The 17,133-nt window shown below is 39.7% G+C and overlaps 1 protein-coding gene, 1 long non-coding RNA gene and 1 pseudogene across 5 annotated transcripts; 1 reads left to right on the top strand and 2 right to left on the bottom strand.

Moving 5' to 3' along the window:
• Positions 1–4,617: 4,617 nt before the first annotated feature.
• LOC119742416 lies at positions 4,618–5,653 on the bottom strand (the record flags this gene model as incomplete). The annotated part of the gene is given in 2 exon segments (XM_038218334.1): positions 4,618–5,015; positions 5,609–5,653. Coding segments are annotated over 2 exon segments (431 nt in total), but the record flags the coding sequence as incomplete, so codon positions are not given.
• An 82-nt stretch (positions 5,654–5,735) lies between these two features.
• Positions 5,736–10,964, bottom strand: LOC119742919. 4 transcript variants are annotated; one of them, XR_005272919.1, is made up of 4 exons: positions 10,888–10,964; positions 7,545–7,750; positions 6,649–6,857; positions 5,736–5,799 (listed from the first exon to the last, which is right to left on the bottom strand). It is a non-coding gene; the product is annotated as an uncharacterized LOC119742919 (long non-coding RNA). The 4 variants fall into 4 exon arrangements; XR_005272918.1 differs by lacking the exon at positions 10,888–10,964 and adding an exon at positions 10,093–10,207; XR_005272920.1 differs by lacking the exon at positions 10,888–10,964 and adding an exon at positions 9,331–9,357.
• Positions 10,965–10,966: 2 nt separating this feature from the next.
• Positions 10,967–17,133, top strand: part of LOC119742918 — a 28,660-nt pseudogene continuing 22,493 nt past the window's right edge.

Raw genomic sequence — 17,133 nt, 5'->3', positions numbered from 1 at the left:
TTTGGGGTAAATTTAACTTCATAGTTAATTTCGTAACCACTAAAAAGTGTGAAATTATGCTTAGTCCAATGGTATGGACTGCTGACTTGAAATCTGAAGGTTGTGGGTTCAATTCCAGGGTGGGAATTTTAGATTTTAAAATTTTATTACTTTTTGGGTAAATTTAAATCATTATAGTTAATATCGTAACCTTTAAAAATTGTGAAATTACACTTAGTCCAATGGTAAGGACTACTGACTCTAAATCTGAAGGTTGTGGGTTCAAATCCAGGGTGGAAATTTTAGATTTTAAATTGTATGTCTTTTAGGGTAAATTTAAATTTTATAGTTAATTTCATAACCACTAAAAAGTGTGAAATTATGCTTAGTCCAATGGTATGGACTGCTGACTCTAAATCTGAAGGTTGCGGGTTCAAATCCAGGTTGGAAATTTAAGATTTTAGATTTTATTTATTTTTGGGTAAATTGAAACTTTATAGTTAATTTTGTAACCACTAAAAAGTGTGAAATTATGCTTAGTCCAATGGTATGGACTGCTGACTCTAAATCTGAAGGTTGCGGGTTCAAATCCAGGTTGGAAATTTTAGATTTTAGATTTATTTTTTTTTGGGTAAATTGAAACTTCATAGTTAATTTCGTAACCTTTAAAAATTGTGAAATTACACTAAGTCCAATGGTATGGACTGCTGACTCTAAATCTGAAGGTTGTCGGTTCAATTCCAGGGTGGGAATTTTAGATTTTAAAATTCATTCCTTTTTGGGTAAATTAAATCATTATAGTTAATTTCGTAACCTTTAAAAATTGTGAAATTATGCTTTGTCCAATGGTATGGACTGCTGACTCTAAATCTGAAGGTTGCGGGTTCAAATCCAGGTTGGAAATTTTAGATTTTAGATTATTTATTTTTGGGTAAATTGAAACTTCATAGTTAATTTCGTAACATTTAAAAATCGTGAAATTACACTTAGTCCAATGGTATGGACTACTGACTCGAAATCTGAAGGTTGTGGGTTCAAATCCAGGGTGGAAATTTTAGATTTAAAATTTATTTCTTTTTGGGTCAATTTAAACTTGATAGTTAATTTTGTAACCACTCAAAAGTGTGAAATTATGCTTAGTCCAATGGTATGGACTGCTGAGTCTAAATCTGAAGGATGAGGGTACAAATCCAGGGTGGAAATTTTAGATTTTAAAATGTTATGTCTTTTTGGGTAAATTTAAATTTAATAGTTAATTTCGTACCCACAAAAAAGTGTGAAATTATGCTTAGTCAAATGGTATGGACTGCTGACTCTAAATCTGAAGGTTGCGGGTTCAAATCCAGGTTGGAAATTTTAGATTTTATTTATTTTGGGTAAATTGAAACTTCATAGTTAATTTCGTAACATTTAAAAATTGTGAAATTACACTTAGTCCAATGGTATGGACTACTGACTCGAAATCTGAAGGTTGTGGGTTCAATTCCAGGGTGGGAATTTTAGATTTTAAAATTTTATTACTTTTTGGGTAAATAAAAACATTATAGTTAATTTCGTAACCTTTAAAAATTGTGAAATTACACTTAGTCCAATGGTGTGGACTACTGACTCGAAATCTGAAGGTTGTGGGTTCAAATCCAGGGTGGAAATTTTAGATTTAAAATTTTATGTCTTTTTGGGTAAATTTAAATTTTATAGTTAATTTCGTAACGACAAAAAAGAGTGAAATTATGCTTAGTCCAATGGTATGGACTGCTGACTCTAAATCTGAAGGTTGCGGGTTCAAATTCAGGTTGGAAATTTTAGATTTTATTTATTTTTGGGTAAATTGAAACTTCATAGTTAATTTCGTAACATTTAAAAATTGTGAAATTACACTTAGTCCAATGGTATGGACTGCTGACTCAAAATCTGAAGGTTGTGGGTTCAATTCCAGGGAGGGAATTTTGATTTTAAAATTTTATTACTTTTTGGGGTAATTAACATTATAGTTAATTTCGTAACCTTAAAAATTGTGAAATTACACTTAGTCCAATGGTATGGACTACTGACTCTAAATCTGAAGGTTGTCGGTTCAAATCCAGGGTGGAAATTTTAGATTTTAAAATTTTATGTCTTTTTGGGTAAATTTAAATTTATAGTTAATTTCGTACCCACAAAAAAGTGTGAAATTATGCTTAGTCCAATGGTATGGACTGCTGACTCTAAATCTGAAGGTTGCGGGTTCAAATCCAGGTTGGAAATTTTATATTTTATTTATTTTTGGGTAAATTGAAACTTCATAGTTAATTTCGTAACATTTAAAAATTGTGAAATTACACTTAGTCCAATGGTATGGACTACTGACTCGAAATCTGAAGGTTGTGGGTTCAATTCCAGGGTGGGAATTTTACATTTTAAATTTTATTACTTTTTTGGGTAAAATAAAACATTATTGTTAATTTCGTAACCTTTAAAAATTGTGAAATTACACTTAGTCCAATGGTATGGACTACTGACTCGAAATCTGAAGGTTGTGGGTTCAATTCCAGAGTGGGAATTTTAGATTTTAAAATTTATTACTTTTTGGGGTAAATTAAAACATTATAGTTAATTTTGTAACCTTTAAAAAGTGTGAAATTAGGCTTAGACTAATGGTATGGACTACTGACTCGAAATCTGAAGGTTGCGGGTTCAATTCCAGGGGGGGAATTTTAGATTTTAAAATTTAGTTCTTTTTGGGTAAATTTAAACTTGATAGTTAATTTTGTAACCACTAAAAAGTGTGAAATTATGCTTAGTCCAATGGTACGGACGGCTGACTTGAAATCTGAAGGTTGTGGGTTCAAATCCAGGGGTGGAGTTTTGGTTTTTGAAATTTTATGTCTTTTGGGTAAATTTAACTTCATAGTTAATTTCGTAACCACTAAAAAGTGTGAAATTATGCTTAGTCCAATGGTATGGACTGCTGACTTGAAATCTGAAGGTTGTGGGTTCAATTCCAGGGTGGGAATTTTAGATTTTAAAATTTTATTACTTTTTTGGGTAAATTAAATCATTATAGTTAATATCGTAACCTTTAAAAATTGTGAAATTACACTTAGTCCAATGGTAAGGACTACTGACTCTAAATCTGAAGGTTGTGGGTTCAAATCCAGGGTGGAAATTTTAGATTTTAAAATTGTATGTCTTTTAGGGTAAATTTAAATTTTATAGTTAATTTCATAACCACTAAAAAGTGTGAAATTATGCTTAGTCCAATGGTATGGACTGCTGACTCTAAATCTGAAGGTTGCGGGTTCAAATCCAGGTTGGAAATTTAAGATTTTAGATTTTATTTATTTTTGGGTAAATTGAAACTTTATAGTTAATTTTGTAACCACTAAAAAGTGTGAAATTATGCTTAGTCCAATGGTATGGACTGCTGACTTGAAATCTGAAGGTTGTGGGTTCAAATCCAGGGTGGGAAATTTAGATTTTAAAGTTTTATTTCTTTTGGGTAAATTGAAACTTGATAGTTAATTCCGTAACCACTAAAAAGCATGAAATTATGCTTAGTGCAGTGGTTCAGACTGCTGACTCTAAATCTAAAGGTTGCAGGTTCATTCCCACGCTGGGAATTTTAGATTTCAAAATTTTACTACTTTTTAGGTCAATTGAAACTTTACAGTTAATTTTGTAACCACAAAATAGTGTGAAGTTGTGCTTAATCAAGTAATACGGACTGATGACCCTAAATCTGAACTTCTGAAGGTTGCTGGTTCAAGTCCCACAGTTGGAGTTTTAGATTTTAAAATTTTATTAATTTTGAGGTCAATTGAAATTTATATTTTTTCAAGTTTGAAACCAGTCCACACTTCTAGTCTAGCAAAAGCCAAAAAGTAAAAAAGCAAATACTTTTAGCTTGAAGCAAATAGTGAAAGCATTTGCTCTCATTTTTATTCATGCATATAAAAGTTATGCTTAAAAATATGTAGTAAAAAAAAAGCAAATGCTAGTTTTTATACATACGACCAAATGTTTCAATGTTAATCATAATTGCATCGTTTATGTTTCAGTAATAGATTTGAGGACCTACATGGATCTGTTTGGGCCTACAACGACGCCCATTCACTGAGCGGATTCGGGATTGCCCATCGAGAACTCGAAAAGATAGGAGAGACCAAGGCCAGTTGCTTTGGTAAAATTTTTCATTCAGGTAAGACAAACTTCCATGAAGACTCAACTCATTAGTTCAACTCCCCCCCCCCCCAACTAAGCCCTAAGACAACACTGAGTGTACACTGTTTACAACATATGTCAGGTTTTATTTAGTTAAGTGGCTTTCAGGCTGTTAGTTTTCCTCATTTTAATGGTGGTCCCTCAGTTGAGATGTTGTCTTCAAACGTTCTCTTGTCAAAGCCATCGGGGCAGAATATTTATGGCGTGCTGTTGGAAAGAACCAATTTCAAACTTTTGTTCTTGTGAAAATCCTGTTGAGTGACATCACAGCCTGTGTTGTGATGTGAATGAGTTCTACCTGATTGATAAACGTGACCCGACTCAGAGGTGTCATGTCTTAGTGACAGTCCCTCGCTTGTCAGTTGGTACAGAATGTCATTTGGTGACAAGTGAACGTCCTTATCCAAAGTCAAGGAGTCATGTCCCACAGTATCTCCGGGGTTATCCACGATGTTGCCGAGCGGCTCCGAATCCTCCTCAGACGTTATCGTCATGACGACTGTCTGCTCCATGTTCCCAAGGGTGCCCTCCGAGGACGACATCATGGCCATGTGTGAGATGTCCTGTGATTGGTCAGCCAGGTCTGGTACCAAGACTGTAGATTCAGCTGCAGATTCCTCGGGGGCTGATTTGGATAATGCGCAGGCCTGAGTGTACAGCCGTAGCTGTGCTAGATGGTGGTGCAGCAGCTGGGTGTGCTCCTCAGACATGTGTTGCAGTAACTCTTGCAAAATGGACTGGTTCTCGCTGTCGTTGGTTAGACGTTTCAAACTGGACGTGTGCATCATGGACAGCTGCTGCTTGAGTGACATGTTTGTGTTGGACAAATACTCAACCTGGAGGGCAAGACGGATGGGCAGAGAAATTATTTGTTTACAGATGGAATTTTAATAGACCAATCCATTAGGCTCTGACCCATGATGTGTAACCAATCACAACCATGACAGCGCACACCAAAGTCTGACATTTATGCACTTTATGATGTGTGCAGTTGGAGCATGAATGCTTAAGAAGGCACATGTGTTGTTACCCAGTTATTTAGTGCAACTAGAGTATGAGTGAAACCACGAATCCTCTACACAAGGATAAACGACACATCTGAGCTTGTGTACAAAATGTGTGGAACAGTTTGTCTGCATTTATCATAAGCAGTGTCAGCGCATAGAACAACGTAGAACGTGTAGAAAATGTAGAGCAATGACAACAACAGTGCACACCATGATCGCCCACAGCCATGACAGCTGGCATCCTGACAGAAATCTGACCACTGAAAGAACGCAGTCGCATTAGTGTGCCTGCATTAGTTCTGATCAAGGTATGTCCCCCCTCCCACGTTTAAGAAGCGATTGACGCCCTTGGTACCTGTTGCATGCAGGGAACAAGATCCAAACTCATTCTTAGACCAAGACCAGATGGAATGCCCACTCACCTTTGTACGAAGCCTTTCTATAGTGCCTTTCATCCTGTGCTCTGTCTGGGCCCACGTGGTCCGCTCCTCCTCAAGAGTCTTCTCCAGACGTTCCTTCTCCTGCAGCAGCAGCGACAAGTTGTGCTCTGTGTAGCAAGTCTCATCCTCCAAATCCTCTTTGCTTCCTTCATCTGGTATTTCAATAAGGACAACTGTTTACGAGAGGGAAAGGTTGAGTAATTATCCTGGATAATAATTCCTGTAATAATGAAAGTCGGTCATCAAAAGGTCACTCCAGGTGTGGGCTACACAAAGAGGGGAAATGATGGGAGGAGTTTATGGAGTAGAAAGGTCGACATATATGTTGCGCTTGAATGGGACAGATGATATGTAGCGGTAAAAACAGGATACAGGCAAGAAAGTCCAAAGTGATGCAGTGTGTCAAGAACATGTAATTCCTTGTAACTGGGTGCAAGCAATCACTCACTTTTTCAAACCTTATTCCTTACATTAGGTGGGCAAGGTGAAGGACAAATGCCAATATTTAATTAATTGTTGAAGTCAGCTCTCAAAATGTACTGCCACCCTGACTTATTAGATTTTTTTTGTTGCTTAGAACCTTCCTGAATCCTCCAAAATTCAATCAACTTATAACACCAATGGCACACCCTTTGCACCTTGTAATTTCAATTTGTAAAATCCACTGTCAATATTGGCCCTCACCCACCCCAACCCTCTAAAAAAAATGCTGAACTTTTGGTTGTTGTTTTATTTATTTTATTGACCAAACAAGTGCAGGAGTGAAGACAACTGTATTAAACATGCTGTTGTTTACCCATTCCCTTCTTCCATATGGATTCACGATATATCAATTGAAAACAAAGTGGGGGGGGGGATGGGGTTGGGGGAAGAGTTCTTCCTTGCATCAATTGCCTCCCCCTTGGCTTTTTGGTCAGCTTCTTCTAATTATCCTTCACTGCTGGTGGCATTATCCACCTTAACCTCTGGGTAGATGCTGAAGGATTCTTGGAGGGTCAGGGTTAATATTCTTACCATCTTACCTTCCCCATTGGCAGTGCTCTGGCTTGGATCATTGATGCAGGCATACTGGTACTCGATCTGCGGCTGCTGCCCATCAGTCTGCTTATAGCCCCAGGGATGATGTGTCCGTCTCCGATGGCTGCTGTGACTGGGGGACTATGAGGTGTGTTACCAGGCTGGTACTGTTGGGTGCTGGGTCAGTGTATGTGGTGAAGATCTGGTTGACATCCTGGGTAAAAATGGTGGAGTGCAGTCGTTAAGGTTGATAAAATGAGACTTAAACCTGCAAGGTAGCAAAAGATTCAATTTACGACACAAACGTACAGTGATAAAATTAGGTTCACAATTAATTATTTTAAAAGACACGAAGTGTTGGCATTTGATATAATCCACCCAAATCCTTGTAGAACTACCATACCTGCTCACAAGGTACATAAATTTCAACTGATTAAATTTATTTCATGGGGTTTTTTTTCATGCAGATTATACAAGGGGACCATTACATCACAGCAACGGCATACTCAGTTGTCTTGAAACAGCACTGAAACTGTGAAGGTTAAAAATAAGTGCGCTTTCAAACACTTTAAACCAAAAAGGTGTGTCTAATCATTCTCAAAAGAATGGATACTTGAGTCAAAACTTTTCGGTAAAAAACCCCCCAGATTTTGTTCAACAAGTTCACTTCATGCTTTTTTGAAACACCCCTCTACAGGGAGTTTATCGAACACTGATATCTGCTAAGAATAACCAGCCCAGGTATCTGTCAATTTCATAAAACTCCCACAAATGCCACTACCTTGTCCTGCTGTCCACTACCTTCAACTTATCTTTATAATTAACCCTAACCCTGCCACATGCAGCACAGTGCGCATCAGTTGGAAAAGTCTGGTGCACTTGGTCTTGTTCCCAAACTCACCCCCAAAGTTGATGCCTTTATCCACGTACTTGACCCTGTACGTAGTGCGCCTTGAGGAGAATCTCATCAGTGAAGAGACTGTCCTGGGAGCAGAATGGACAGTGCAGATGCGGAGCCTTCATCAAGGAGTGGCTACACTCCCTGTCTGTGCATTGTATGGGCGTCCAGTCTGCCTCAGCGCCTTTCGTCTGCACTGATGGATGCGCCTACAGTTGCGAAAAAAACAATTGAGAAAAACTGTCAAGTTAACATGTATGATGTCAAAAAAATGTTATAAAATGGCTACGCCAATGAAATCAGTAGAAATCTCATTTTCTACTCAAATCCAAATCTTCACAGCAGTTTTCAAAGTGGCAGTTCATAAAAACCAGGCATAAAACATTTAACAAAGAAACCATTCGCAGATGGGATCTCTTTTGAGGCGGTGGAAGAGGTTTTAGAAGGCTTTCTTGGAGAGCCAACAGTCACCTCGGAAAGAATGTTGCAACCTGACGCTACTTCTGCAGTTGTGTACAAAGTCTATGGAGAGTCAAGATTTTTTTTAAGTATTTCCTAACAAAATTGGAAATGTTTCTCAGTCCCAGATTCATGTCTTATCAATATATCATCATTTTTGCAATTACTGACCTTCATTGAGATGATATACGAAGGAAAAAGCAGCGTTAGGTTGCAACATTCCGTCACCTCTGATGCTGAACCAACACGAGGTAGTGATGTAGAAAAACATTGGCCATTTTTTGCGCACTTAGTACTTGGACCAATTTTTTTCTTGCATAAACTAAATTCTACACAGTTGTGGACTTTAACATTGAAAGAATGACTAATATTAACTACATAGAAAAATAATTTGAACAATATCGAACGTCAAGGAAGCACCAAGAACGTCATCGTCTGCAGATGAGTCAAATTGGCTGCCACGAAAGTCTCCATTGTGTCCTACTTCCTAAACCAATGTGGATTTGTCATCCGACATTGTTATTAAATGCGCGTTTGTTTATATATGAAATAAATGAATTTCTTTCCATTTTGGTAAAAACAACTGCATGCATAATATTTAAAATCATATCATAATTGAAAATAGGAGGTAAATAAAATAAATCCACAAATATTATAATATACTTTTGTCGAAAGTCTAAGAAGCTTAGTTAAATCCTATGCATGGAAAGAGTTCCGAGAATGTTTTGCTGAAAATCATCCGTGCGCCAATTACATAACATTTTACAAATGTATACAGATTCTCCCAAAATAGAAACATTTGCAATATAACTTTAGTATGCCGTTGCTATATTTTTTAAGTTTAGTCGGACTCCCTATTATCGCAGCATCTCTATTATCGTGGAATGGGAAATTTCTCTTTTTGTGTTGCCTAAACTCCTTCAAGTGGCGATTTTTATCCAGTTCACCAGGCATTAAGGAATTTCTGCCGAGTTGTATAAAAAGGATGATTAAAAAATGTTGTGTCTTTCTAGTTTTGTTTTGACTACTTTAGGTATCTTAATTATTTGTGAGTTGTTGCTTCACCACTGTAGCAAACCAGGTTGGCAGTGAAATGCAGTAATAATAGGTGAGCTACAGTGACGCTGTGTTTAATCAATTTAAATTTTTCGGCAGTCTTTTTTTATTATTCTTTACTTCATGTGAAACAAATATCAACCTCATTTATATTTCATAGGTAAAAATACTGTCCAAAGTATCTCAACAGTTTTTAGACAAAAGTCTGTTAATAATTATTTCTATTGGCAAAGTTATAGCCACAAAAAACATTTCATTTAGTGTTTACTTATACATATGCACCCGTCACTGGAAACATTTAAAGGGAATGTACATCATTGGGTTTTGCTGTAATTTTCAGAAATGAATTATTTGAGGGGTGAGTATAATAGATCAAATATTGTTACACTGACATGTTTGTAGTTTTGTGTTCGAAAATGCTGGGAAAAATCAAGAAAAACAAAAATGTTCAAGTAGTCTGGTTCCCTGACTCCACTAAAGATGAAATGTATCAATTTATAGATGCCGGAAAATTGTAAGGTGAGGGAACCAGTCTAGTTGACCTGCACCCGTTCATGAACATGTAACCAATAGCAAACAAAATTTGGTCTGAACAAATGGTAAATTTGGCGCAGTAGTTAAAATAGTTAGGTTTTTCCAACGGTGGTCGGCCGACCACCGTTGGAAATGTATACAAAAATACCACTTTTCTTGAAAATGACTTCACACCAGGTGTCATAATTTTACAGGATGCTTTACACTGTCATTTACTAACAGCCTAGTAAGGTATTTCGTAAAAACTGGGTAGTTATATTTTTCGATGTTTGCAAATGTTGTATATTCCCTTTAAGCATATAGTTCCCTCCAGCATTCGAAGTAGAATTCAATATTTTGTGTCGCTCCTGTACGGTGGGGTTCAACACTGCTATATTATTACTTTTTTATTAGTATAGATATAGGCCTAGTTTGATGCTCCCGGGGATTTGTAAAATGTCCAACATAATATTTGCACATAGCCCCTCTCTAGCTCTATTGACGCTCCTTCGACTTTCATTACCTTGGTGAAGAGCCACTCAAACTGGTCAAGGGGAAAAACTGAAAAACTAGTGTTCAGCGTAAACAGCTTATTTATTTCCCTTAAAGCCATTTCTCCCTGTGGAAACTTACTTGAGTTGGTAATCCTTACTTTTAGGACACCTCTATTTTGTACGAGTTCTGTTCAAAACTGACTTTTGCAGATGACTGTCCAATACCAAAGTGACTTTTGCAGGCTAAAGAAGCCTTTTTTCTTCAGACAAACTCATGTTAGTTATAATTTTGAAAGCACTTTCAAAGAAAATGTGACTTTCCTACCTTTTTTTGCAGTTCGCCATCTTGCTTTTTAAATTTATTTTCTGTTTGTCATCGTCGTCTTTAACCCCTCATAAATCAAAACCCTGCCCTCTTTCTACAAAATCAAACCTGCTGATATTCAAGAGGTGTCATTGCCAAATGTTCAAATGTGTCATGAAATATCAGAATGTCACTTTTGAGTGTCATTTAGTCAGCTGTTTTGGTGAGTCTTTTAACCTTATATAGGAAAGGGGTCCTAAAAGTAAGGATTACCCTTGAGTTGCGTAAACAGCGCCGGCCTAGCCCTCCAGAAAAAAAGAAAACATGGGTTTAAAGAGTTTTAAAAATTCGATTCATTCCCAGCTGCGGCTTCGTCTACTATAAAAATTTAAGAAGATTATGAAATTTCCACACAGCTACCCAGAAAGCGTGAGTTGTCAAATAATAATAGACAAATAAAAATTGTTGAGCTTCCGTTATGGAAGACGTATGCGTCTCGTTAAAAAAAAGGATATTTTACCAGTTCAATATATGAAGCTGAAGCAGTAGGGACCTGCGATGGAGGCCGATGTTTCGAAAGAGCTTGCATGCCAATCGAACGACACATGAGGGCAGCATTCAACAACATAAACACGCGACTGTAAATCTGGCGCTATCTTCCGAGTGGCCGAAACCTGTTGCCTGTGTCACTTTCTTGGTCAGTATCAGTAGATAATTTTATCTAACCATTTAATAAATGATAACATTAATTTAGTTGTTAATATTAGCTATTGGTGAAATCTGCATTATTTTATTTAGTGAAACTGAAACGTACTGCAAAAAGTGGCCATATCGGACATGATACTTTGAGTTTGATAGACGTACTGCGTTTATTATTTGTATTCAATAGCGTGGTATCTCATTCGTGAAAAGTTTGAGATGCTTAATTAACAATAACAATTAACATTAAAGGAAAGATTCCCGTATCTGGCCATCACTTGCCACCCTGTGCACAAACCCTTTGAGACTGGTCTGAAAATTTTTAAGTGTTTTCTCAGTTGAGTTAGCTGGAGTTACCCAGCACCCAATTGGGTATCATTGGGTTGTCATCTAGATGACAACCCAATGATAAAATTTAGGGCTGGGTAACTCCAGCTACAGTTGAGTTAATACTTCGGCCATCGTGAAGTGCAGGGCCCGGTTCCTATAACTTGGGGAACAAAATCCACTTAAAAATTATTTGACCTACCATAATAGTTTGCAACATTCTCAATAAACAGGTTTGTCATAGATAGAGGGCAGGGTTTTGATGTTTTGAGGGAAATTTGGGGGTAAAATGACAATGACGGCGCGGCGACAACATGCGACCCGAAAATTAAGATGGCAATCACCGCGCGATGTTCCGTGAGCATGCAAGGCGCGCTGAATCCCAAGGTACAAACCGCACAGTAAAAAAACGTGATTTCTACCCCAAGAATCTGTTCAAAATTGGAAAATGGGTGTTATTAGAATTGAGAAAAGGCTGCTTTTGATTGTAAAGGTGAGTTTTGAGCAATAAAAAACATTTTTGATTCTAATTTGATCAAAACAAAACGGGGGCCCTACACTTCACGATCGCCGTAATTTTTCCCTTAAATGACCTATCAGCCATCAGAAAATGATATGTCCTAAAAAGTCAAAATGAGCAGGGACAAATTTTGACCCCTCCCCCTAGATATCCCACTGGTCATGGCTTTCAATAGTATACAACTGCTTTATGTGCAGTTTCTTTATATTTCCAGTGTGTTTTTGGTCCAACGTAATAACACCAAAATGGATGAGTAGCAGGGACCAACTTCTGATGATGTCCCAACTGGGGAGGTAACGTCAACCACAGTTACAGAGGGTGATGTTGTCAAGATGCCAACAGATGTGGCCATCACTATGGATGTTATTCCCAATGAAGATGAGGAGGACAAATCCAAAGGTGACTTGTTATTCTTTTACTTGGTGAGGACATTTGCTCCTTTGCCAGGTCAGCTAAGTGTAATCTCATTCATGTTATTTTGTCCATTCTTGCTTATTGGAAACTTAATACTTTAACCCAGTGAAATTAATTTTGCTGCGAGATAGTTTTGTTGCTTTCCAGGTAATTTTTATAAATTGGGGGAATGAGGGTTCAATTTCATAAAAAAATTGCACCTTTACTTGGTACTTGGTGGTTATCCTGAATACTCCACGTGGAAGTCTAGCAAGGAGGCCTTGGGAAGTGGAACTAAATTAAATCCTTAAAGGTGTTGTGGTTTGGGGCGTCTGTGGTGTCTTGAGGGAGCTTGTTCCATTTCCGGATAGTTCTGGGTAGGAATGACTGCATATAGATGTCTGTCCTTGCTGCAATTTCTGTGAACTGGTGGTTGTGAATTCTATGAGCCGGTGCTGGTTTGGGGACTATGGATGATGAGTTAATGTGAACTATGTTGTGTATTATTTTAGTAGGTAAGTTGGTTAACTTTCCTTCTCTCTTCCAGTGAAAACCAGCCTAGGGTTGTCAACATGTCGGTCACACTGCTCAGTCTGGAATAATCTCGCATTACGAAACGAGCAGCCCTCATCAGTTGCACTTTTTCCAGGGATGTTATGTTCTTAGCTATGTGAGGGTTCCAAGCAATGCTGCCATATTCTAGGTGTGGTCTGACTACTGCTAAGTACAGCTTTTCTTTGACTGATCTGGATGCAGAATGAAAATTTATTTTGATGAAGTTCAATATACAACTTGCTTTGGAAGTGGCATGTGCTGTTTGGTGATTCCAACTTGGGTTATTCTGAATGATTATTCCCAAATATGTGATGTTGGTTTTCTCTACGAGGTTGGATCCTAACATGGTGTAGTTAGTTTTGCCGGGGGCCCGCTTCCCGGAGATTCGCATGATGTTACATTTGCTGGAGTTAAATTTCATTCCCCAGGTTTGCGCCCAGTGAGCCAAGTTGTCCAGGTCTTTTTGGAACATCAGTTCATCAGTTGATGAGCAGATCTTCCGATATAACAGGCAGTCGTCAGCGAAAAGGAGAGTTGTGCCAGTCACTGATTTGCTAATGTCATCGATGAAAAGTAAAAACCAATGGGGGCCAAGCACGGTGCCTTGTGGTATGCCACTGTCGACACTTTGCCATTTCAAAGATTTTCCATTTACCACAACTCTTTGTGACCGGTTGGTTAAGAATTCCCTGATCCATCTCTGTGTTTTTCCCCTTATCCCATTCATTCATTCGTTAGACATAGGCATTTACCCGTGGTCTCCTCCTCAAATTATACACAGTTGGGATCACTGGCGCCGCTCCCACCACAGCCCGTCTTTCCAGTGCTGCTGCTTTCAGTTCGTTGGTGTCACACCCAGACCATTCAGGGATGTTGTCCACCCAGCGCATCTTTGGCCGGCCCACGGAGCGACGACATCCCACTGGCATCCCATCCACAACAGCTGCCGCCATGCCGAACCACATGGCCCAACCATGCTGCCTTTCGTTCCATCACTGCTGAAGCACCACCGGTCACCGATCATCTCCATCAGTCTTTCATTTGTCACATGATCTTGCCACTTGATGTTGAGCAGGTGACGCCAAATGGTTCGGCCAAAATTGTCTAGGCGTTTGATGTCAGCTGCCTTCAACGATAGGGTGGTGGCACCATACAGTACCCTTGATATGACTAGGGCCCGAGCAAGCTGTACCTTTACCTCAAGGCTGACGCGGGGAGAGCGCAGATACTTGCACTGCCGAAGAGTGGATCTGCCCATACCTAACCGCATCCGAACCTCCTTGCTGTCGTCTATTGTGTGGTCGATCAACACTCCTAGATACTTGAAAGATGTGACACGAGGTATTTGTGCCGAGCGGTATGTGATGGTGCTGTCATCGGTTGTTGGCTGGATGATCATATATGCAGTCTTACCAGGGTGGATGGCTAACCCATACCCGTCAGATATATCACCCAGGGTAGTAAGCATCTCTTCAGCATCAGCTCTGCACAGTGCCATCAGTACCAGGTCATCAGCATATCTGATCTCCTTTAGGGGGATACCACTGACATCTGGAGCCGTTAGGTGTGCTGTGCGATTGTACCACTCTCGCATGAGACACTCAGTGTAGAGGCTGAAGAGTGTTGGTGACAATGGACAGCCTTGGCGTACTCCGACTGGTGTCTCAAACTCGTCTGCCATCCGACCTTTCCACCGGAGCTTGCCATTTGAGTTGATGTAAAGATCCTCAAGTAGCCGCATCACATCCTCCTCCACGCCAAGATATCGTAGCTTTGCAAACAGAAGTGCATGATTAACTGAATCAAATGCCTTCTTATAGTCAACAAAGACCAGATGGAGAGGGCGTTTTCCTGCGTAGTGCCATTCCGCCACACCTTTCAGGAGGTAGATTCCATCAGTTGTGCTTTTACCGCTTACAAAGCCACATCGGGTGTCACTCACTTCGATGTTAGCAGTTCTTTCCAGTCTGCGTTGTATCACATTCAGAACAATTTTGCTGGCATGACTGATTAGTGCAAGTGTTCTGTAGTTGTTGCACAAGCCTCGGTCACTCTTTTTGTGCAACGGGATGTACACTGACTTGGTCATCGACTGTGGCCACTTTCCAGAGTTCCAGATGTTACACACGGCCCCATGAAGGGTTTTGAATATCTCTGGGTCCTGCGTCGCAGCTTTAAGAGCTTCAGATGTGACGCAATCAACTCCGGGAGCCTTGTGGTTTTTCAGTGCCTGTATGGCTTTCTTGGTCTCTTCCGGTGACGGCGGGTTTCGTTCAACCTCAGTTGTGTGATGGGGTGGACGTGGCCGATTGGACTCAAATAGATCTACAGCATACTGATGCCAACGCTGTATTTCTTCTTCAGCTGTCTCCAATACCAGACCGTTTTCTGAAGGAGAACATCAGCAGTTTTGAACAGAGTTCTGCAATTGTGATTCTGGTATGCTTGGTTCAATGTATTGATATTAGTTACCAACCATTCGTTGAGATCTTTCTGGCATGCATGTTTGACCTCATTCCTCAGAGCTGTGAATTCTTGAGTGCCTACAGCCTTCCTCTTGCGCTGAATCAGATGAAGAGTTAATTCAGACAGGTACGGCTGTTTCTTCTGGGATGTTTGTGTACCACAGGTCCCAAGAGATGCTTCGTGTATGACACATGCGACAGCTTCAAGAGAGTCACCTTGAGTAACACGGGATCGAACCAGCTGCCGAAAGACTTCAGACGATTGTTCCGACTTCAGGGCTTCAACGTTTGGATGTTGAGGTCGTAGTCCACGTGCAGTAGCATGACGACGGAATTTCCACTTCAGGTTGCAGATTACTAACCGATGGTCAGTACTTATCCCATAGTAGTCTAATGTTTGGACCAGTTTTTGATGAGAAACTATGTTGAATGCTTTGGAGAAGTCAAGTACTGCCATTTCTGTGGTGATTTGATTATTGTAATTGTAGGAGATGTCATCCAGAGTTGTTACGAGTTGGGATTTGCAGGACAGGCCTTTACGAAAAGCATGTTGGTTTTCATTTAGGATGTCGTGTTCCTGGAGGTGTTTCATTTATTGGCTATCAATGATGTGCACTAATAACTTAAAGCAAACAGAGGTCAACGACACAGGTCTGTAGTTTGCCGGGTCTGCACGAGAGCCTTTCTTAAAAATGGGTGTTACGTTGGCTTTCTTCCAGTCAGATGGTAGAGAACCCAGGTCAAGTGATTGTTGGAATATGAATGCGAGTACTGGGGCAACTTCATTGGCAGCTAGTTTCAAGTTGAGCGACGTCAGTAACTTGAGGACTCCGCTAACAGACACGGTGATGTTTGTCAAGTCTGAGTAGGGACTCGGTGGTAGAACTGGCTGCACATCGGTGTCATCCCTGCTGAAAACACTACAGAATTGGTCTTGTAGGGTTTCAGCTTTTTCTTGGTCAGATGTGATATTTTTCCCGTTGAGTTTTAGAACCTGAACCCCTGTGTTGTCTTTGCGAGTGCTGTTTACGTATCGCCAAAATTTCTGGGGGTTATCTGTAGATGTAGTTTCTTGTAAATGTGTGCGTTTAGCCCTTCGGATTTCGCTGTTCACTTGCTTTTGCAAAAGTTTGAATGTAGACCGCTTGTTACTGCCTTCACATAGCTGCGCTCTTTCTTCCTGCAGCAACGGATTAGGACAGTAGTGAGCCATGAGGGTCTAGAATGTCCCTGGACTGGTTTTTGTGGTACTAATTCGTTAGTTTTCAGCCTGTCCCTAAAAATACTCCAATTTGCCTCAACTGTTCTGGTTTCTGGAGATGACTGCATGAATTCAGTCTTAAGCTCGAGGACAGATTTTTTCAGCTTGGATTCATCCACGTCATTCCACTTGAAGATGGTCCTAGGGGGCTTGACAAACTTGTGAATTTCTGATGAATGAATGCAAAGTTTACAAAGCCATTCATATCTTAAAACATTCATTCTTCTATAAAGCCTTGTCCGCACTGGACTTTTTTTGGTCAAACTTACCGAGACTATGGGTACTTTTCCCATTTTAAGTCCAGTGCGGACAGCCTAGGACGTTTTCCTCTCAGTTACTTTTCCTGAGTCCAGCGGTTACTTTTACCGGCCAAAACTGACCACGCACCCAGGAAAATTGACCAGGTCACTTTTCCTGAGACGATAAGTCCAGTGCGGACAGTGCGAGTCGGTAAAAGCCGCTCAGGAAAGTGAGATCCGGCCCGAGCGCGAGTATCATGCATACAGAGACCGCACGATCCCACACGTGATGTGGCCCAACATTTTG

The sequence above is a fragment of the Patiria miniata genome, unplaced genomic scaffold (assembly GCF_015706575.1).
Source record: "Patiria miniata isolate m_02_andy unplaced genomic scaffold, ASM1570657v1 HiC_scaffold_6, whole genome shotgun sequence".
NCBI lineage: Eukaryota > Metazoa > Echinodermata > Asteroidea > Valvatida > Asterinidae > Patiria > Patiria miniata.
Note: the sequence above shows the minus strand (reverse complement) of the source record. Positions and strands in the feature narration are given on the sequence as shown.